Source organism: Rhinopithecus roxellana, chromosome 5, assembly GCF_007565055.1.
Source record: "Rhinopithecus roxellana isolate Shanxi Qingling chromosome 5, ASM756505v1, whole genome shotgun sequence".
In the NCBI taxonomy this organism is placed as follows: Eukaryota; Metazoa; Chordata; class Mammalia; order Primates; family Cercopithecidae; genus Rhinopithecus; species Rhinopithecus roxellana.
In genome coordinates, this window is record NC_044553.1 from 152830378 (window position 1) to 152852497 (window position 22120).

General features: G+C 45.0%; 1 protein-coding gene across 1 annotated transcript; it reads right to left on the reverse strand.

The window, feature by feature from the left end:
• Positions 1–2730: 2730 nt before the first annotated feature.
• On the reverse strand, positions 2731–20997 carry SERPINA6 (serpin family A member 6). Its single transcript, XM_010384541.1, has 5 exons — positions 20870–20997; positions 12530–13161; positions 8257–8524; positions 4554–4701; positions 2731–3086 (listed from the first exon to the last, which is right to left on the reverse strand). The coding sequence occupies exons 2-5, from the start codon at positions 13140–13142 to the stop codon at positions 2901–2903; spliced, it is 1215 nt and encodes a 404-aa protein (XP_010382843.1). The 5' UTR covers positions 13143–13161; positions 20870–20997; the 3' UTR covers positions 2731–2900.
• Between the last annotated feature and the right edge of the window lie 1123 nt (positions 20998–22120).

Genomic DNA, 22120 nt, shown 5'->3' on the forward strand with positions numbered 1-22120 from the left:
AGCCTCCCGAGTAGCTGGGACTACAGGCGCCCGCCACCGCGCCCGGCTAATTTTTTGCATTTTTAGTAGAGACGGGGTTTCCCTGTGGTCTCGATCTCCTGACCTCGTGATCCACCCGCCTCGGCCTCCCAAAGTGCTGGGATTACAGGCGTGAGCCACCGCGCCCGGCCCTACTGCTGATTTTATAGCTTGTTGGGGTGATGTGTAAGAAATATTCATGCAGCTACCATTATCCTAGGGTCAATCAGAATTTTATGACTTATAGAAGAAATTAGCTATTTAAGGAGGTGAATGGCAAGATTTTTGGTACTTTGTCATTTGCCTTTTAAATTTGATTATACTTTTAAAAATGTTTATGTAGTTGAATGTATCTATCTTTAGTCATTTCTAGATTTATAGCATTAAGTCTTTCTCATTATGAGATTATTTTTAAAACATTCATTATATCCTTCTTATTTTATGATTTCAATTTATGTCTAAATCTTTGATCTATCAGGAATTGATCCTGGTGTAAGGATGACAGTGATTCTAATTTACACTGTTTTTCAGCTGGCTACCTGATTGTCCCCAACCAAGCATTTAAAATAAATGTTTTAACACAATTTGTTTGCCTCATTTATTTGAGATGCCACTTTTTTTTTTTTTTTTTGAAAAGTCTCATTCTGGCGCCCAGGCTGGAGTGCAATGGCACGATCTCAGCTCATTTCAAGCTCTGCCTCCCGGGTTCAAGCAATTCTCATGCCTCAGCCTCCCGAGTAGCTGGCGCTACAGGCACGTGCCATCCTGCCTGGCTAATTTTTTGTATTTTTAGTAGAGACAGGGTTTCACCATGTTGGCCAGGCTGGTCTCGAAGTCCTGACCTCAACTGATCCACCTGCCTTGGCCTCCCAAAGTGCTGGGATTACAGGTGTGAGCCACTGTGCCTGGCCTGAAATGCCACTTTTGGTTTAAAATGAAAATGGTTTAAAAGTGAACGATGTAAAAAGCATACTAAAAACAAAAACAAAAACAAAAAAACGAATAAGACTAATTCAATCACTCACCAAACAGAAACAGTGTTGCTGGTGCTGTAGGGGTTAGGATCATGTTAGCTCAGTGTTAGGGCAACTACCATAAGATGGCCCAACCCCAGCCTCTACCTGGGGTTTTGCTTCAGTGCGTGTTGCTTTTGCAATAAGAAAGGAAAACCAGTGAATGTTGGAACTGATTCTGTATTACTCTGTGTTCACACTGCTGTAAAGATACTACCTCAGACTGAGTAATTAATAAACAAAGGAGGTTTAATTGACTTATGGTTCCGCATGGCTGGGGAGGCCTCAGGAAACTTACAATTATGGTGGAAGAAGAAGCAGACAGGTCTTACTGGCAGCAGACAAGAGAGAGAGTGTGTACAGGAGGAAATGTCAAACAATTATAAAACCATCAGATCTCATGAGAACTCACTCACTATCATGAGAACAGCATGGGGGAAACCACTCCCATGATCCAATCACCTCCCTCCCTGGACTCGTGGGGATTACAGGCTTCTCCCTCCACACGTGAGGATTACAATTTGAGATGAAATTTGGTTGGGGGCACAGAGCCAAACCATATCACACACATCTGCTATGTCTCCTCCTATCTTTTTGGAGCAAGACTCCGCTGTTCACCCACAACAGGCTTCCAGTGTCAGCTGCTCTGGTGGGAGCCCAGAAATGTTCAATGCCCCCAGGAAACGTTAAAGACCAGAAACCTTAAAAGACTTTCAGTATCTTACCTCTCATGGACCTGTCTGGGATTCTGTCTCTTTCCCACATACCTTCCTGCACTGCCCTGACCCCTAACACCCCATGACAAATTAAAGACGCCCCGTTTGTCTGCACTTGTCAGGGTTGTTAAATCAAGTTTAGCCTAATGCAGCCTCCTTACATATTTTATATTTGGCCTAAAGGTTTCTCAGTACATCATGAACTATAGCAAGTGGAGGGACGAACAGACCATAGCCTACACTTGTGCCAGTCACCGAGTTTTGGCTGATCAAATGAAACCAGATAAGACAAACACAAACCTATAACCAATCCAGCTGTTTCTGTTCCTCACTTCTGTTTTCTGTACATCACTTTCCTTTTTCTGTCCATAAATCTTCTTCCACCATGTGGCTGCCCTGGAGTCTCACAGCAGATGAGGCTGTCCGATTTGTGAATCATTCATTGCTCGTTTATACTTTAGATTTAGTTCAGCTGAAGTTTGTCTTGTATCAGGGAAGAGGGGAGGGTTTGTTGGCCAGAGGAGCTGCTCCTCCTGTGGCAGTACCAGGTGTTATGACCTGAATGTTTGTGTCTCCCCAAATTGATACAGTAGAACCAAATCCCAAAGGTGATGGTGTTAGAGTTGGAGCTTCTGGGAGGTGATTAGGTCCTGGGTAAAACTCTCATGAATGGGATTAAGACCCTTATAAAAGAGGCCCCAGAGAGATTTCTCTGCTCTTTCTGCCTTGTGAGGACACACCCAGAAGGTGCTGCCCCTGAACCCGGAACCAACCTTCCCCAAAACCCAACCAGGCTGGCTTCTGATCTCAGACTTCCAGCCTCCAGAACTATGAGGAAATGCATTTCTGTTGTTCATAAACCTGTGGTACTTTGTTATGGCAGCCCACACAGATGAAGACGCCAGGCCAAGGGATTTGCAAACATCACTTTATCACGGTAACCTCCAGAACCCCCCTGCCCTTCCCTTTAACCACGCTCGTCATCAGAGTCGCAATGACATTTATTACAAGATGCCTAAACGTAGACACAACTCTGGTTGGAGGGAGGAGAACTTGGAGGAGATTGGGGGAAACCTCCCACTCTCCAAAACATTTCCGTGGTGTCCCTGGTGCCCAAAGTCAGATAGTGCTGAAGCTCTGGGTGGGCGATCTCTTACGCTGGGTTCACAACTCTGGCCAGGAAAAGACTGCTCCAGGTGAAGTGGTCGAATATCATGATGATGAAGGGCTGGTTGAAACGCAGGATGATAGGCTTGGACGTCAGGTTTAGGCTGACCCCAGTGGAGCCAGCTGTGTCCACACCCTCCTCACTGAGTTGCAGCACAGCTTTGTGGACCACCTGTTAGGTACAGAACAAAGATGGGCGTGAGACCTGCTGTGCGTTCTCGCTTTCCTGCCTCATTGCTGGGACCCCTCACGTCCTTGGTTTTAGGAAGGTGGATCCAGGCTCAGAGAAGGTCACTTGCTGGATTCTTATCCAAGTAGCAGCCCCAGGATGATACAGCCCAAGTCTGTCCACCTCCAGAACCCAGTCTGCACCTACACTTCCTATCAAACGGGTAGGTTGGGCCCATCACACAGAGATCAGAGGTCTCATGGCTTGAACTGGGCTTCACTGTCCATGTTGGGTGCTTCTTGCTGCCCTGGGGTAGCGGAGGGAGATCTTGTTCCCTTTCCACTCTGCTGGGTAAATACTAGGGTTCGAGTTATGCAAAGTGCCTATGGCTGTTCTGTTTAGGAAAGCTGAAGCAGAATCTAAAAATGTAAATCTTTGACTGTTGATATGTCCTTGTTGTGATCAAAATTAGGAGGAGTTCTAAAGTCAGCAAAACGTCTGCCTAGCTCGTATCAAAAGACTCTGGTGGCTCATAACCTGGCTAATTAAGTAACAGGTGATATTGGTAAGCTCACAACACCCTAGGGGGTGAACTCCCAGTGACTCTTTCCAGCAAGCACACTCAGGCTCTGGTGGCTCTGTGAGTGGCACCCATGGCTAGGAAGAAGCTGAGCTGGGATTGGAACTCCTGAAGTATGTCTTGAGCAGATGAGGTTTTGAGTCAACAGGCTTGAGATCAAACATCAAACTGTTATTTACTAGCTCTGTGACTTTGGGCAAGCTGCATACCCTCCCTGAGCAGGAGATTCCTCCTCTGAGAAATTGAGATAATACCCGCCTTCTGAGGAGGCAGCTGTGTTGACTCAATCCACTCACACGGCATGCATTTTACTGAGCACATATTATGTGCCAGGTACCACGGTGGCCACAAAGTCCTTGTGTCTTGCGGTCAGGGGCCACACATCTGAGTAATGGGGGCACACACAGGGCCTACACAGTTTGGGACAGATAGTAGGTGTTCAGTAAAAATTTTCTGAATGCATGAATAACAGAACATAAAGCCGAAGCATTTACGTAATTGAATGGATGTGATTGGCTAGAAAGCACAATATGATCCCAATTAGACATTTACCACTTTTCCTGTTTCTTTTTGCCAGGGGCAACTCACAGTTCTGCCATGACAACTTGGTTTTCACAGTGCCCCCTCTGTGGGGTCTGGTGGGATGGGTAGGTGCCTGGGCTATGGCCCTCCTGTGTCGATAGCTTCCTGTGTGATCTCGGGGATGTCACATTTTCTTGCTGAGCCTCCGTTTACCTCATGGTGAGACAAGGGGCTTGAACTCGACCTGGGGTTCTCAGCCAGGGACCCAGAGGCTCACTCATGAATGAACTCAGGGCCACTTCCTAGTATTATATTTATATTGTGAATTTTGGAGGGGGAAAGAAAAGGTGGGCTTCCAAGACATTTACCTTTGATGACTTCAGTTGGGCATCCTGGGTGATGCCTGAGAAATTTGCCTGGTTGGTGAACAAGTCTGCAATGCCCATTTCCTCCAGCACATCTCCGAGGTCGTAGACTCCAGAGATGGTGACCTTCGGAATGTACAGGTCCACCTGGCTGCTCGGGGTAAGCAGACAGAGTTAGACATTCCAGGGCTGGGCCTGGCAGAGGGGAGGGCAGCACCTCTTCTCCTGGACAGACTCTTATTTCCTTGTGTGCTCCCTCCAGCTCCTGCCCCTGAGCCTAACTTACTCTTTGTGGGTAGAAGGGATAAAGCAGGAGGCAGGATCTGTCTCTGCCTCCATGACAAAGGCAGCTTTCCCATGGGGTCTCTGAATTGCACGTTCTTTTCTTCTCTGTAGTTCCTTCAAGCTGATTCCACCTGGGATGCAGCTAGACCATGGAGCATTTAAGACAATAGTCCATAAAGAAGCATTTTTGGTCCCAGGAGAACCCCTGCTAGAAGCAGAGGACTGGAGGGAGTGCCCAGCTGGGAGCAGTGATCCCTGGCTCCAGCTGTGCCACTAATGCTGTGTGGCCTTAGCCAAGTCCAGCCCCTCTCTGTGCTAATGTCCTCACCCGCACACAAAGGTATTGAACACAGGCTCTCCCAGGGCTGGTGGGTGCTCTGTGATTCTGCAAGAATCTGATTCAGCTGGCAGTTTCTACCAGATGAAGCAGGTGGGGTTTCTAGAAAGGTAAGTGGGGTCACGCTAGGGGTAGCACGGGCATCTGTGCTTTATAACATGTCAAGGCCTTAGTGTTATTTTTAAATTCTTCATGTGCCTTCTGCCCAGAAGGAGAGCAGATGTCTGAAATACTGAAACTGAGGGGTGTCAGTGAACTCTCACTGGCTCTCTGGGCAGATGGGAGGAAAGGCACAAGACCTTCTCCTCACTGAGCAAAAGCAGCCCTGGGTGAGGCCTGGAGACTGGCAACCATCCCGTGTGAAGTGGAAGTCATCCTTTTCCAAAGGAGAGGGAGAAGAATCAGAGGTGAATGGGTGTGTACCTTCTCTAGGTGTGGAAATAGTAACAGAAAGAAAGGAAGGGAGACCAACTTATCCCAAACACCTGGTCTATGTTCTTTAATTTTTTTGTCTCCTCTATCTCTCTCTCTCTCACACACACACACACACACCACACACACACGCGTGCACACACACATATACACACCTATGAAGTCGGAATCAACATCTTTAATTTCCAGGTTGAGATATCAACACTTAGAGAGGCTGAAGAATTCCCCCAAAGTCACACAACTGGGAGGCAACAGAACTGAAAAGGCCAGGACTAGTTTTGCCACCTGCCACCTGCTGCATTGTTGAAAGCTTTCTGAGAGCAAGGTAATGGGGCTTTAAGGTATATATTATTGATTAGTGTTGCTCACATTGAAGTATTTTCATGAAAAGATTATTTTTGGTGTAAAGAAAGATAGACAGATAGTCCTTCCCATCATTTTCAATGGAGTATGATCTGGAATGCATTGTTTGCATCATGGTGCGTTATCACCCCCTTGTGGTACTATGCCTAAATTACAGGTTTTCTTTGGGCAGAAAGGAGGAAGAGATGACAAATGGATCCCTAGCATTGCCCAGATACAGGTTCACACCCACGCGTATACGTGTGTACATACACACACACACACACACTCAAGCGTAGGTATGGATGGTTTAAGAACTGTGTCCTCCACATAGCTATAGGGGATTGCACAGAAGCATAGGGCTGACCACATGACTTCCCTACAGGAGAGAAGTCAAATTCCCAGGCACTTCCATGTGCATTCACAGAACTGGATGATCTTCTCTAGAAGCACCCAACATCAAACAGCTCTCAGAGGGTATCATTCAAAATGAAAACAATCTGAAACCATAAATCACAAAACCTACATATTAATAAAGTAGAGGAGCTTCCTCCTAGATTATCTACTGCAGAATTTTTAGATCATAAAATTTGTCCAAGCCAAATTTATCTCCTTCATTACTGCTGGCCCTCCATTGTTGGCACTCTGGGCATGGTCCCCTGACTTGGTTGGTGCCATGCCCTCTTCATGCCGGGTCTGAAGGCCACTTCCCACTGGCTGAACTTCCACTTAGGCTCAAGGCAGTTTCAAGGGAAAACAACCTGCTCTGCAGCTCTTTCCCATCCCCCGGACAGAGTCAGGCATTCCCATCTCCCAGCCAGTGCATGTTACACATCTCTCTCGGTCTCTCTCAGAACTCACACTGTTGAACTCACATCATTGTACCGCTATTAATTCCAACAGAATCTGTTTTCTGCTCTAGAATGCATGTCTTTAAGGGCTCTATTTTGTCCTATTCACTACTCCGACCCTTGTGCTTAGCTAGTGCATGGTACATAGCAGATGCTTCCGTTTATGTGCATTGAATGAATGAGTGAATGAAATGCACATTGAATGAATGAATGAATGAATGAGTGAATGAAATGCTGCCTGATCCACCAGCCTTCCTGAGCTACTCCAGATCTACATGCCCACTCCCTCCTCAACATCCCTTCTGCTTTTGAATCTGCATCAGCCCACCTGCCACCAGGTTTCATGCTGGTTGGCATTTTCTGACTCTTCTGCACAGACAGAACTTGAATCTCCCTGAGAGTGAGGACCATGTTCTAAAGAACACCTCCTTCCTCCTTCAAGGTGAGGAGCAGGGCTGGGCACTCGCATGACAATAATTTCAATTGCTCTCTAGCTCAGGGGTACTTGGAGGGGAAAATCTCATTTGTTTATCCACCCATCCATCCATCCATCCATCCATCCATCCATCCAACCATCCACCCATCCATCCACTCACTCATTCATCCATTTACTTATTAATTCATCCATTCATTAACTCATTCTCCATTCACTGACTCACCATTCTATGCACTCACTCACTAATTCATTCATTAATTCACTCACTCATTTGTTCTTCCATCCATTCACTCACCTATCCATTCATTCATTGATTCATTGCTGACTCACGTCCTCAGCTGACCTTGCCTGAGTGTCAATCCTGCACCAGCCCCTTGCTTGAACCCGAGGTCAGAGATAGATGGAATCCATTGGCTGCTTCTCCTCCTGATTACTGCCTCTTCAGGATATGCAGTCCTTGCTTTCTTCCTACTTACTTGCTTATTACCTACTTTAGCCTTGCTTTCTGAGTTGTTTACTGATTGATTGATTGAAGAGTTAGATGCCCTGAGTAACTTAAGAACCATTCATATAGGTTTTGCATTGGCTCCATGATGAATACAGAGGTCATTTTCACTATATTCCTATGAGGTCTCCCAGGAATCTTTAGGCAGGGCCTGGTTTCAGGTAAGCAAGATGACAAAATGAGTAAGTGTGTAGCTGCGTGGTTGGCAAACTTAGTTTAAGAAAATGCTGCAAAAATATGACAATGCAGAGGGTGTATATGAACTTCACAGGGAAAGGGGACCTCACTTGGTGAAATGTCCCAAAGTATTTCAGTATTGATGGACAGATCAATAAATTAGTGTGAGCTCCACATCAGAGAACCTTACAGCCTTTGGAGGCCCAGCAGACAGGAAAACAATGAGCCCTGGAGGCTGAGTCCAGGGAAGGAAGGATGCCCCGGCATACCCCCTTTTCACCTGCCCCACTTTCTGGGGACATGTGCATTGCAGAAATCAACACGATGGCTGGAGGGCTTACCTGTTGGTCAGGCCTGCAGACCACCTGTTAATCGTGTCCCGGCTCAGTGCAGCGATAACTGTGTTCATCTTCCCCTTGTCTGGAAGGATGAAGAAGACAGTCCCATTGCCCACGTAGTTCAGCTGTACCAGCTGGCAGGGGAGCTCCGAGTCATGAAGGTAACTGATGGTGCTCGACTGGAACATCATGGGCACCTTCACCACAGTCGTCTCGTCCACATAGAAGTTCTCCCCAGTGCTTGCCAGGTCAAAGTGCTGTGTCCATGTGCCTAGGAAGAGGAGGAGACAGGTCTTTAGGGCAGAGAGGAAAACACAGTTCTGGGTCACCTCATGGGCCTGCTATCCAAGTGACACAGTGGCCTTCTGCATGCTTGGAATGTCCCCATTCAAACCTCAAGGGTTTTTAGGTAAGATATAAAACTTCTCAGAAATTTAAAGCCTATTTCTTCCTCTACTTCTTGCAATGGGTTGAGGATGAGCTCTGTTTCTGAGATTGGCTTCTACACAAGGCAGTGGGGAGAGACCAAGAGGGAGTTGGTCCTTGGATTTGGGGGTAAAATTCGCTTAGCTCAGACTGTGCCTCGGCTCCCCATGCCTAGAGTGGGTCCCAGTTCTGAGGGCTTTGGAAGTGGTGCTGGACCTCAAGTCTCAAACTCAGAGTCCCTGGTGGGAAGTGAAGAGGCCATCTCCACCCCTGCCAGCCTGGCCGGCCCAGCTGAGGCTCCTGACCCTACTGAATGGTCCTTCCTTTAGGTCACATTGTCCTAATGAAGAGTCAGGGTGAGAAGACTCCTCCGGGGTCACAGACTCCCACCCCCGCAGGCCCTCAGGTCCCCTCTACCATGTTCCAGGGTGCCACCATCCACGTTGGTTTTTTTTTTTTGCCTTGAGATGGGTAGCTCACTACCTTCACAGACGGGACTTGGCAGTACTGGTCAGCTCTGATGGGAAGAAAATTGCTCCTCAGACTGAGCCGAAGCCTGCCTGATTGTTCATCTACCGGAGTCCATCTACCGGAAACTCACCTGGGCTGAGTGTCACAGGGTCTCTGCTCTAGGTGAAGTCTCCCCAGTCTTAAACTAATGACTGAGGCCCTTGAGTCCAGCAGGTCCTGGGTGTCCTGGCTGCCATTGACCACAAGCCCTAAAGCCCTTGCCAGGCCACCATTTCCCAGCTGAGGCTCCCTAAAGGCGGACAGAACATCACTCCAGGTAGCCCCTTCTCCATACTACTGTCTGTGGGATCCATGGATTGCTTGGCCAAAATTCTTGGTTCTGAGCCAGCCACAAACCTCTTGTAATAGCTACTGATGGAGACAACAGGGAGAGGCTGATGGATGTAGAGAAATCAGCCGTGGCTGCGGAGCCTAGAGACCCCAGAGCTATGCCGGTTCATTCTGAGTGACCTCACTAACCTCAGTGTCTGCATACACTGACCAAAGGTAGTAAACGCACCATCCGTCTGTCTCACGGCGAATGAGATCATTTGAGGGTTCTCAAATCATCCTCCAAAGGAAGTCTAAAATCCTCAGAACTAGAGGGCAGTTGTATTTTGTGGCTAACTTACAGCAAAAAAAAAAAAAAAAAAAAAAAAAAAAGTGGGTAAAATATTTTTCATTGTTAGGTTTTTTCATCCTTAACATTTTGCTGCTTGCTTTTTCTGGAGTATTTCTTTGCTAGAAGCAAGCATAATGTATATAGTTTGACACAAAACAAAATACAAAATGGGGTTCAGCCTCTACTTTAAGGGATCTATTCTCAAAAAGTCCTGGGAGAATTGGTGGTAGAGAAAGAATTTATTGGGGAAAATCTGAGAGAGCAAAGATGGCTCCTCTGGAAAATCTTTTAACAATATTTTTAATGTTATTTAAAAAGAACTGTCAAGAAAGTCCAATAAATAAATCACACATCAGGACCATTTTACATATTCTACATTTAGTGACAATAGCTACACTAATCTTGATTTCTGTTTATTATCCTGGCTTGCTAGAAATATTGCAGAGTATTTTCCCAGCGGCTTTAACCAAAGACTTGTGGATTCGTTTTGCTGTGCCATAGAAAATCTGTGTACAATGAGGCATTTCACCCCCATCAATGTCTGGTCCTGCATTCAAGTGTTCAAAGTTTCTCTAATTTTGTAACCTAAAGCTGTTGATCTCCTATCCACTTAGCCTCACTGTGGTCCTGAGGACACTGTGAAACTTCGTGCAGAATGATGCCATGCCAGCACCTGTTCCACCAGATGCCCACACGTGCTCAGGCCTCTCTTAGGCTCAGGAGGGGACTCCCTGCACCTGGGTTTACCGTGCCTTTTCCCCAGGTTGTGTTGCCTGAACCTCTGTACAGTCACTGCTGAGCTCCTTCCATGCACCAAACATTACACAAGGGCACTGGGATCTCCCAAAGAGACAAAGACACCCTGCACAAGAGCGCACAGCCTCGTCGGGGAGATGGTCTATGGAATTTGTGGGAGCACACAGAAGAGTTTTTGAGCAAACGTTCCCAGCCTCCCTGGCCCTCCCACAGTCAGGTGTTAAGAAGGCTGTCTGGCCAGGCGCAGTGGCTCAAGCCTGTAATCCCAGCACTTTGGGAGGCCGAGGCGGGTGGATCACGAGGTCAGGAGATCGAGACCATCCTGGCTAACACGGCGAAACCCCGTCTCTACTAAAAAGTACAAAAAACTAGCCGGGCGAGGTGGCGGGCGCCTGTAGTCTCAGCTACTCGGGAGGCTGAGGCAGGAGAATGGCGTGAACCCAGGAGGCGGAGCTTGCAGTGAGCTGAGATCCGGCCACTGCACTCCAGCCTGGGCGACAGAGTGAGACTCCATCTCAAAAAAAAAAAAAAAAAAAAAAAAAAAGAAGGCTGTCTTTGCCCAGTCAGCCTCTCCGCCTCACCATCCTGTGAGGAGGGCAGCCTCTCCTGGGAGTTCCCAGCCTTGTGCTGGAGAGCAGGAAAGACCCAGAGGCAGGTGGAGAAGAAGGACTCCTACAGATGCTAAGTTAGTCCAGACAGTAAGGAGGTGCGGGATGGGAGGGGAGGTGAGCGCAGTCTGATGGGAGGTCCTGAGAGAGAGCTGGGGAGAAGGGGAAGGGGGCATGAGGAGTCCTGGCTGGGGATCACGCCTCCACTGATCTGATGATCTTGTCGAGAGACACATGTTCAATAGTGATACTGGCTTAGTTTGCTTATTTTGGCTGTTTTATCTGCATTCCTTTGAATATGATTGCTTAACTGAAACTCAACCACTTAGGTGCTAAACCATGTGTTATGGCAAGATGATTGCCCAAATGAGACATGGGCAAACTGTGGAGCATGCATATGAGGACAAGGTTTTCCTGGGTGAATCTGGGGAGGCTTCACAGAGGAGGTGACTTTTGAGCTAAGATTTGAAGTGAGGGAAGATGTTTTAGGCAGTCAGATAAGTTGCAAGAGGGCTCATGAGACAGAAGAGGCCTGGGCTTTGTGGTAGGCAGAATAATAGCCCTCCAAAATGTCCACATTCTAATCCCCAGAACTTGGGAATGTGTTAGCTTTCATGTCCAGGGGGAATTAAAGTTGTAGATGGAATCACAATTGCTAATCTGCTGGCCTTGAGATGGGCAGGTTATTCTGGATCACCCAGGTGGGCCATTATCCAGTGTAATCCTGAGGGTTTTTGTAAGTCAAAGAGGAAGGCAGGAAAGTCAGAATCAGAGAGATGTGATGATGGAAGCAGAGGTGGGAATGATGCAATTACTGGCTTTGAAAATCAGAGAGGCCCACAAGCCATGTGGCTTCTAGAAGCTGGAAAAGACCTGGAAGTGCATTCTCCACTAGAGATTCCAGGGTTTTATGAACAGGAAGGTGAAAAACTGAAGCAAGACCTGGTTAGAGCAATGTGTGCAGGATGGCTCTGGGGGCATCTGGGAGTTCCCGAGGGGTGGGTAGGGTTCTGTCTGGTTCTAGGCCATTTTTCCAGTCCCTGGCCCAGTACTTGACAGTCAGCATTTGTGGAGCACGAAGCAGCCAGACTGTTCATGGTTACAGGTGTAGGCCTCAAACCAACCTGCCAGAATGTGGGCACACTGCTCAGCCCTTCCGGGTGGCATTTTGATCTTTTGTAAAATAATATAATTCCACCTACCCAACAGGACTGTGGTGAAGATGGAGAGTCCCAGATGTATATGTGCTTTACAGAATCAAAGATTTTGCCCAAGAGTGTGCCCTGGATTTTAACGGCTGTTATTATTCCTGGCCATAGTGGATGGGCCGTCAGACTGGGATGGGTGGGAATACCTTTGAAGAAGATATAGTTGACCAGGACGAGGACGGCTGGGCTATCCAGCCCTGACAACAAGTCGGCAATTTTCCCCTGTGTCTTACTCTTGACATAGCTGTTGATCTGTCTGCTGGCTGTTGCCCAGTCCCGGAAATTCATAGCCAAGACCTCTGACTCATAGTAGTGCTTGATGTCTGCTGAGAATGACTCCAGCAACTCCAGGCTGCCATCAAGAAACAAGGCATTGCCCATGGTCATTTCTAAACTGGTGTCTGACTCTGCAAAGAGTTGGTGGAGGTGCTGGAAACCCTGGTGGATCTCAGTCTCAGACCTCTCAGTGAGGTTGAAGCCCAGGCCCTGGAGAAGCTGGGCCCGTGTGTGGCCACAGGTGCCCAGGGACAGCATAGCTAAGGCCATGGAGATGCTCACGGGGGAGATGAAAATGTTCTTCTTGGGACTCAAGGCCACTAAGTGCTTATACAGGCTGAGGGCAAAGTCAGCGTTGACTGAAGCCAGGCCCCGGTGATGGTTACTCATGTTCCTATAAGCAGCATTAGGATCCATGGCCTGAACGGTCCAGAGGCCACTGGTGGACAGCCAGAGAAGACAGGTGTACGGGAGGAGTGGCATTGTCCAGTATAGCCAGGCCCTGCCAAATCAGAAAAGCTTGTTAGATGATGTGGCAGTCTCTGAGTCAATGGGGCATAGTGCAACAGGAGGCAGGCAAAAGACCCCATTCAAGCCCCAGTTCTTTCCTCCACACTGGCTGTCTTACCTGGAGCACATCACAGAGGGCACTAGACTTCAGTCTCCTCATTTGGAGATATGAATAACACCCGTTATGATTTATCCAGTGCCTACCAGGTACCCAACAATGATCTAGGTAGTCTGGCTATATTCAGTCATCTAACCATGACCAAAACATTCCTAAAGTAAGTATTGTTAACCTGATTTTAGGCAGGCAGAAATAGGTGCTCAGAAAGGTTAAAACCCACCCAACAGATATGTTCAAAATGCTTGAAGAAAAACAAAACGCAATTAAAGCATTCCCAGAAAAACAAAAGCTGAGTAAGCTTTTTCCCACAATACCTGCCCTGTAAGAAATGAGAGGCATTTTATTTCAGATTGAAATGAAAGGACACTGGACAGTAACTTTAAGCTGAATGAAGAAATAAAAGACCTCTGGTAAAGGTAGATGCATGGGCAATTATAAGTTACATTTTTGGCAGTAACTGGAAACAGGTGGGAACAGAGCTACAAGGAAGCAGAGCTTTTGTATGCTATTGAAGTGAAGCTGGTTATATCAAATATATTCTGGACTAAATGTGTTATGAGCATACATATTGCATTTTGGTTTAATTTATTTTCTCTACTGTTTTTCTATTCTTGATTTTATTTATCTCTGCTCTGATCTTTATTATTTCCTTCCTTCTGCTATTTTTCAGTTTAGTTTGTTCTTTTTCTAGTTCCTAAATTATAAACAAAGACTAAAAATTACTTTTACACATTAGCCTTCTAAAATACGATACAAATATATGCTGTCTACAAGAGACTCATTTTAGATCCAAAAATGCAAATAGACTGACTGAAAGTGAAAGGATGGAAAAGTTACCCCATGCAAATAGTAACCAAAAGAGAGCCGGGGTGGCTACACTAATATTAGACAAAATAGATTTTGAATTAAAAATGTTCCAAAAGACAAAGAAGGTGATGATATGTTAATAAAGTTTTCAGTACAGCAAGAAGATACAACATTTTTGGTTCTTCGTTTCCTGTATTACTGTCCTTTTTTGTTTTTAGTTTTTGTACTGAAATGTTTTTTGTGTTGAAACACTTTAATAATTCTCCTCTCATCCCTTTGTGGTTGTCATGGGGATTACATTAACATCCTAAAGTTAACACCTGAATTTGAATATATGCCATTGTTTATTTGAGATCTTTTTGTTTTTCAAATGTGTTTACAGCTATACGTTTCTATCATCCCACTGCTTTCACTCATTGCATAAGTTTTGGTATGTTGTGTTTCCATTTTCATTTGTCTTTAAGTATTTTCTAATTCCCCTGGTGGTATCTTTTTTGATACTCTGGATGATAAAGAGTGTGTTGTTTTTCCACACTTTGTAAAATTTCCAGTTTTCCTTCTGTTAATGATTTCTAACTTCATCTCATTGTGATTGAAGAAGATACTTAGTATGATATCTGTCTTTTTAAATCTATTGGCTCTTGATCTGTGGCCTAACATAGGGTCTATCCTGGAGAATGTCCCGTGTGCACTTGAGAAGAATGTGTATTCTGTTGTTGTAGAGTGTTTTGTATATGTCTGATACATCTAGTTTTTACTGTGATGTTCAAGTTCTCTTTTTTCTTACTTATTTTATGTCTGGTTGTTCTATCCATTATTGAGAATGAGGTATTGAAGTGTCTAAATTGCTGTAGAACCATTTCACCCTCCAATTGTGTCCATTTTTTGCTCAATTTATTTTGTCCCAGACACACTCAAAAATAATGTTTTACCAGCTGCTAAGGTCTGAATGTTTGTGTCCCCACAAATTCATATGTGGAAACCTATTCATGGGGTCTCTACCCTCATAAAAGGAATTAGTGCCTACATAAAAGAGGCCTGTGGCAGTATTTCTGGAAGAAATTGGCATATGAATCAGTAGATTGAGTAAAGACAGCCACCTTTACCAATATGGGTGGGCATTTTTCATCCATTAAAGGCTGGATGGAACAAAGAGGTAGGGGAAGGGCAAATTCTCTTTTCTGTCCCTGAGCTGGACATCCATGTTTGCCTGCCCCTGAACATTGGGGCTCCTGGTTCTTGGACCTTTAACCTCTGGGACTTAAACCAGCAGCCTTACTAGGCCCTTTTCCTACTGTGGAGCTGCACCATTGGCTCCTCTGGTTGTCAGGCCTTCAGACTCAGACTGAATTACATGGCTGGCTTTCCTGGGTCTCCAGCTTGCAGATGGCAGACTGTGGGACTTCTCAGCTTCTATAATTACATAAGGCAATTCCCATAATGCCTCCTCTTACATATATTTCTATATATCCTATAGATTCTGTTTCTCTGGAGAACCCTGACTAATATAATGGATTAAATTAATTTTGAGAGGTTATTAATAGGATTATACACCATACCCAATTTGGATTTATTTCTGTAATGCAAAGATGTTTCAACGTACAAAAATTGATCAGTCTAATACATCATATTAATAAAAGAAAGGAAAAAATCACGTGATCATCTCAATTGGTGCAGAAAAAGTATTCGACATAATTCAACACACCCTCGCATGATAAAAACACACAACAGATTGATACAATCAAGTGTAAAGAGGTGCCTGGAGAACGTTCAATTGGCCCACGCACTGGGAGAATGGGGTGGAGCTGTGGGAAGTTTGTGCCCTTTGCAGCAGGGAGGAGCTTGGCCTCTCTCTCCTGATCCTGTGTGGTAATCTGGGGATTCCATCGGTGAGATGAGGGTCTGTTAACAGGACTCTCTCTCGCTTTGCTGAGTTATTTTCCTTTTCACCCAGTAAATTCCATTTTTTTCATCCTTCAAAGTGTCTGCGAGCCTAATCTTTCATGGCCATGTGACAAGGACCCCGTTTTTAGCTAGACTAAGTAGAAAGTCCTACAACAAAATTAGTAATAGAAGTAACAGAAGAAAACTACCTCAACATAATCAAGACTATATATTTATAAAACCTATTATACTCAATAGTGAAAGACTGAAAGCTTTTCCCTGAAGATCAGGAACAAAACAAGGATGCTTGCTCTCAGTACGTTTACCTAATATAGCACTGGAAGTTCTAGCCAGAGCAATTGGGCAAGGAACAAAAAAAGGTATCCATATTTGAAAGGAAGAAGTAAAATTATCTGTGTTCACAGATGACATGATTTTATACGTACAAAACCCTAAAAATTCTACAAAAAATTCTGTTAGAACTAACAAACAAATTTAGCAAAGTTGCAAGATATAAAATCAATTGCATTTCCCAACACTAACAAAGAAAACAATTTGAAAAGGAAATTAAGAAAACAATTCCATTTACAATAGTATGAAAAAGAATAAAATAGGGATTAATCAGGGAGGTAAGAGACTTATACACTGAAAAGTACAGAACAGTGCTGAAGGCAATTAAAGAGGACATAAATAAATGGAAAGACATCCTGCATTCATGGATTGGAAGAAATTGCTAAGATGATAATACTATCCAAAGCAGTCTATAGATTCAATGCAATTTCCATCAAAATTCCAGTTCTGTATTTCACAGAAATAGAAAAATTCATCCTATAATTTGTATAAAAATCTCAAGGGACCTGGATAGCCAAAACAATACTGAAAAAGAACAAAGTTGAACATCTTGCACTTTCTGATTTCACAATTTACTACAAAACTATAAAAATCAAAACAGTGTGGTACTGGTATAAAGACATACATATAGACCAATGGAATAGAATACAGAACCCAGAAATAAGCCTTGCATATATAGTAAAATGAGTTGAACAAGGGTGCCAAACCATTCAATGGGGAAAAGACAGCCTTTTCCACAAGTGGTGCTGAAAAATTGGATATTTACATGCAAAAGAATGAAGATGGACCTTTACCTAACACCATATACAAAAATTAACTCAAAATAGATCAGTGACCTAAACATGAGTTAAAATTATAAAAATCTTAGGAAAAAACTTGGGGGAAAAACTTCATGATATTGGCTTTGGCAATAATTTCTTGAATATCACACCAAAGCCATGGGCAACAAAAGAAAAAATAGACAAATTGGACTTCATCAAAATTGAAAACTTTGTTCATCAAAGGATACTATCAATAAAGTAAAAATGCAACTCACAGAATGGGAAAACATTTGCAAATTTCATATCTGATAAGGAATTGATATCCAGGATATGTAAAGAACTCCTAAAACCCAAGAACAAAAACAAGAAAACAAATAAACCCAGTTAGAAATGGGCAAAGGACTTGAGTGGACATCTTTTCAGCGACAACACACAAATGGCCAATAAGCACGTATAAAGATGCTCAGCATCACTATTCATTAGGAATATCAGAACCACAATGACATACCACTTCATATCCATAGGGATGGCTACTATAAACAGACAAACAAAACAGAAAACAATAAGTTGGCACACCAGACATGATGGCCTGTGCCTGTAATCCCAGCTACTCCGAAAGCTGAGGTGGGAGGAATTCTTGAGGCCAGGAGTTTGAGACCAGTCTAGGCAACATAGCAACATTTTTTTTTTTTCCGTTTCAAAAAAAAATTTTTTTTTTTAAATTTAAATGTTAGCATGCATATGGGGAAATTGGAACCCTTATTCTTTTTTGGTAAGAATATAAAGTGCTACAATGTGTAGAAAGCAATATGGCAGTTCCTTAAAAATTAAACAGAATCATCATTTGACCCAACAATTTTGCTTTGAGTATATCCACCAAAAAACGGCAAGCAGATAGTCAAGGAACTTGAATAGATAATTGTAGACTAAAGTCACAGCAGCATTATTCACCATAGCCAAAAGATGGAAACAACCCAAATGTCTATCAATGGATGAATGAATAAACAAAGTATGGTATAAACATACAGTGAAATACTATTCAACTTTAAAAAGGAATGAAATTCTGACATTTCCTACAACATGGATGAACCTGGAAGACATTATGTTATGTGAAATGAACCAGACACAAAAGGACAAATAGAGTCTAATTCTACACCTAGAGTAGTCAAATACATAGAGACAGAAGTAAAATTGCGGATACCAGGGGCTGGGGCAAGGGGAGATTGAGGAATTATTGTTGAGTGGGTGTAGAATTTCAGTTTGGGATGATGAAAAAGTTCTGGACATGGAAGGTGGTGATGGAGGCACAACAATGTGAATGTACTTTTAATGCTACTGAATTGTACACTTGTAGTTAAAATGTTAGGTATTGTATTTTCCCACAATACAAATTTAAGGAAAACATTAAATATAAATGATTTAAGAAGAGTTCCATAAATGGAATTTTAAAAATCCACCCAGCTTGCAGTGAGCTGAGATCGCACCACTGTACTCCAGCCTGGGTGACAGAGTGAGACTCTGTCTGGATTGGGCTCCCAGCGCTGCTATGTACAAATTAGGTGATGTAGGACAGGCTATTTAAACTCTGCCTCAGTTTCCTCAGTATAAAAAGAGCTGATAATAATACCTCTAGCCTTACCCATTTTTCTGGTGTTTGTCTCTTCTCTAGTAGTGCCTCTGCACAGCCTCCTCATCTCTCCCAGAACTCAGCAGTAACCACTACCTTGTCCCCCTGCCTTCTGTTTAACTCCCTCCAGCCCTTTTACCCATCTGCAGCTGCATCTTCCTAAATTCCTGAAAATTCAAGCTGGTCAGTTCTGCTTTGAAGTTTTCAGGGGCTCGCCATTGCCCACGACGAGGCTGATTCTCACTAACGTAGCCCAGGGGGTCTTTGTGACCCAGTCCCTGGTGACAGTTCTGCCTCCAGCCTCAAATCTGGCCCTTGAGGTCTCAGCCACAGCAACACTGGGTGTCAGGGGTTCTTCCAGCACCCACCAGCCTTTTATCCCACTGTGGGTCAGGGCAGGGTGGGGCAGGTCACATCACTACAGGGCAGGTTACAGCAAGACAGGTCACTGCAGTTCCCCAGGGCAGGTCATTTCGATTTTTCCATGTTTGCTGAGCCAGCTCTGGGCTGGGAGCAGGGAAGAAAGATGGACCTGCCTCAGCCCTGCCCATGTGGCTCCAGTCTGTAGGTCGCTCGTCTCCCTGCCTCACCTGGCTCACTCCATCTTGTCCTTTGAGACTCAGGTCCCAGGTCACCGCCTCCAGGAAGCCTTGCATCTGTGCTTCTCTATGGCCTTGCCCCATGACAGGCAGTGAAATCTTTGCTTAGCTCTGGTCACTGCCATACCTGTCTGGGATCTCCTCTTGGGCACAGGCCCTGTGCAGCATGATGCCAATGGTAGGATGGGCTCCCATCCCTTTCCTGCCATCTCTGCAGAGATTGTATGCCTCACCTTCTCCTGTGTTAATTCTCTAAGATGAGGGTGAAAACTCCACCCACCTGACAATATTGTGAATACCAGACGTGGTTGTTATCAGTGCTTGACTTATGTGACCTCATTTAATGGAGCATCGTGGGGCCCAATTTATAGATGAGAAAACTGAGATCCAGGGAGACAGAGTTACTCCCCCTGAGCTGGAATTCTAAACCTAGATGTCTGACTTCAGAGCTTGTACCATGCTATTCTGCCTGTCTCTACAGAAAGGAAAATGATGAGTAAAAAAGCTCTTAAGAGTACCCAGCCACGGCCGGGTACGGTGGCTCACGCCTGTAATCCCAGCACTTTGGGAAGCTGAGGTGGGCGGATCACCTGAGGTCAGGAGTTCGAGACTAGCCTTGCTAACATGGTGAAACCCCGTTTCTACTAAAAACAAAAAAATTAGCAAGGCATGGTGGCGGGTGCCTGAAATTCCAGCTCCTCGGGAGGCTGAGGCGGAAGAATAGCTTGAACCTGGGAGGCAGAGGTTGCAGAGAGCTGAGATCACGCCATTGCACTCCAGCTTGGGCAACAAGAGCGAAACTCTGCCAAAAAAAAAAAAAGAGTACCCAGCCATATAAAAATGCAGAGTATCAATATTGTTCATGCATTTCATGTCAAGTATGCCCTCTTTGTTCCTCATCTCTGAAGAGACTCACTTAGTAAATATTCACTGTGTTCTGTTTTCACAAATGCCCTACCAGCCAGGGACAGTTCTTGACCTTCTGTATTGAAACCTCAGGACATGCGGTACAGTGCAGACAGCTCTGTTCTCCATGCATTATCTCCGCCCCAGGTCACTGAGTGAGGAGCTGTGGTGGATAGATCTGCGTGACTCTGAAGAATACCTCTGCACTGGGCCAGCTGAGCCCTCCCTGGCCCCCACCCGCGGCCAACATCCTTCATCAGTGGTGCCTACTGGAGCAGATGCATCGTTAGCTCGCAGGCTGCGACTCTGTGGCTGTTGTGGGTGTTGTGGCTGTCTGGCTGGGCTTAGGAGCATCAGTCACGGCAGTGGATGAGAATGGTTCTTAGCTACAGCCCTCTGTGTCAGGTCCCTGCATGGCAGGAGCCCAGGGGACATCAGAACCACTGTGGATGACTCACAGACTCTGGGATTTGGAAAATCCTCCGCAAGGTTGCCTCATAACACTGCTGGCTGCCCTAATGTTCAATGTACCGTTAAAAAAAAAACAAAACATCTCAACAAACCAAACAAGCAAGCAAGCTGCAGCCCTGGCTTTGCTCTGGAGGCCGGGCAGGGGGAGGGATAGAAGGTTCTCAGTTGTTACTCACAGTCTGCGGTGGGCTCAGGCTGTTTCTGCTGGCTTGGTCCTGCTGTCCTGGACCCTAGCATGTGTACAGTAAGCCTGCGGGGGATGCTGCCTGTTAAATTTTGTTTGCCAGCTTTCCGGGTGGTTAATGGTTAGAGGGGCCAGTGGCCTTCGCCGCTTGGTAGTCCTCTCCCCCGAGCCATTAACCAATGGGAGGCTTTGTCAGGAAAGTTGAGTAAACACAGTAATGCTGCAAATTAACTTTGCTGTGCGTTCAATTCTGTGAAGTTTTTTTTATACCAAAATGTGGCTGGAGTTGCATCAATGTGGTTGCCCTGTGTCAGTTGGCAGAGATGTCTTAGGTGTCTGTAATTAGCACCAAGGTGCAGATACTTGTAAAAAGTAAAAACAGGTGTTTAACTCCAATTGGGGATGACTTGGGCAAGGTCCTGCCTTCCAGGGGTCTTAGTCTGGTGGGAGAGACAAACATGGAATAATATCTGCCAAGTGCTTCCTCTGTATTATCTCATGAAATCTTCACAATGACTCTGTGAAGTGGGTACCGTTACCTCTTCTCTTTAGATAGGAAACTGAGCTGCATGGAAGTTAAGTGAAGCGCCCTTGAGATTCAAATCCAAGACCATTCAACTCTAAAGTCTAGCACCTTTCCTCTTCTCCACATTTTATTTTTCATTAATTTTCTTTGGATTACAGGTGACAGACATCAAATTGAACCGCTTTAAAGCAAAAAGGAATGCATGAGAGGTCCAACGGTGGAAAGAACTTGAGACACGGCTGGATCTAGGGAGTTCCAAATCAGGCATCAGATCTCTCCTTCTCTCTCTCTCTCTCTCTCTCTCTCTCTCTCTTTTGGATTCATTCCTAGCTCTGCTTTCTTCTTCTACTTTATTCTGTCTGCACTGGGGACAAAGGTGACCACTGTAGCTCTAGGTTATTTGGTTCTAACTGGTTAGTTGATATCAGAAGTAGAGAAATTCTCATTTTTCTCAACGTTCATAACAGTCCCCCCAAAAGTCTACAGCATGGTTGCTCCCCTTGCTGGATCACAGTGTGGAGAAGGATGAGGCGCTGTGAATGCCTCGCTAGAGTTCTTTGCTCTCCGTTGGGTTGACAGCATCATTGATTCCATCCAGAGATGAGGGAAGCTCTTTCCAGGGGAAAAGAGGAAAGTAGGGCCTACAACTGGGTCTGCAGTTTTGGAGACACCTTAGTTTTGTTGATATTTATTGGTCTTTTCAAGTTTCCAATCCTA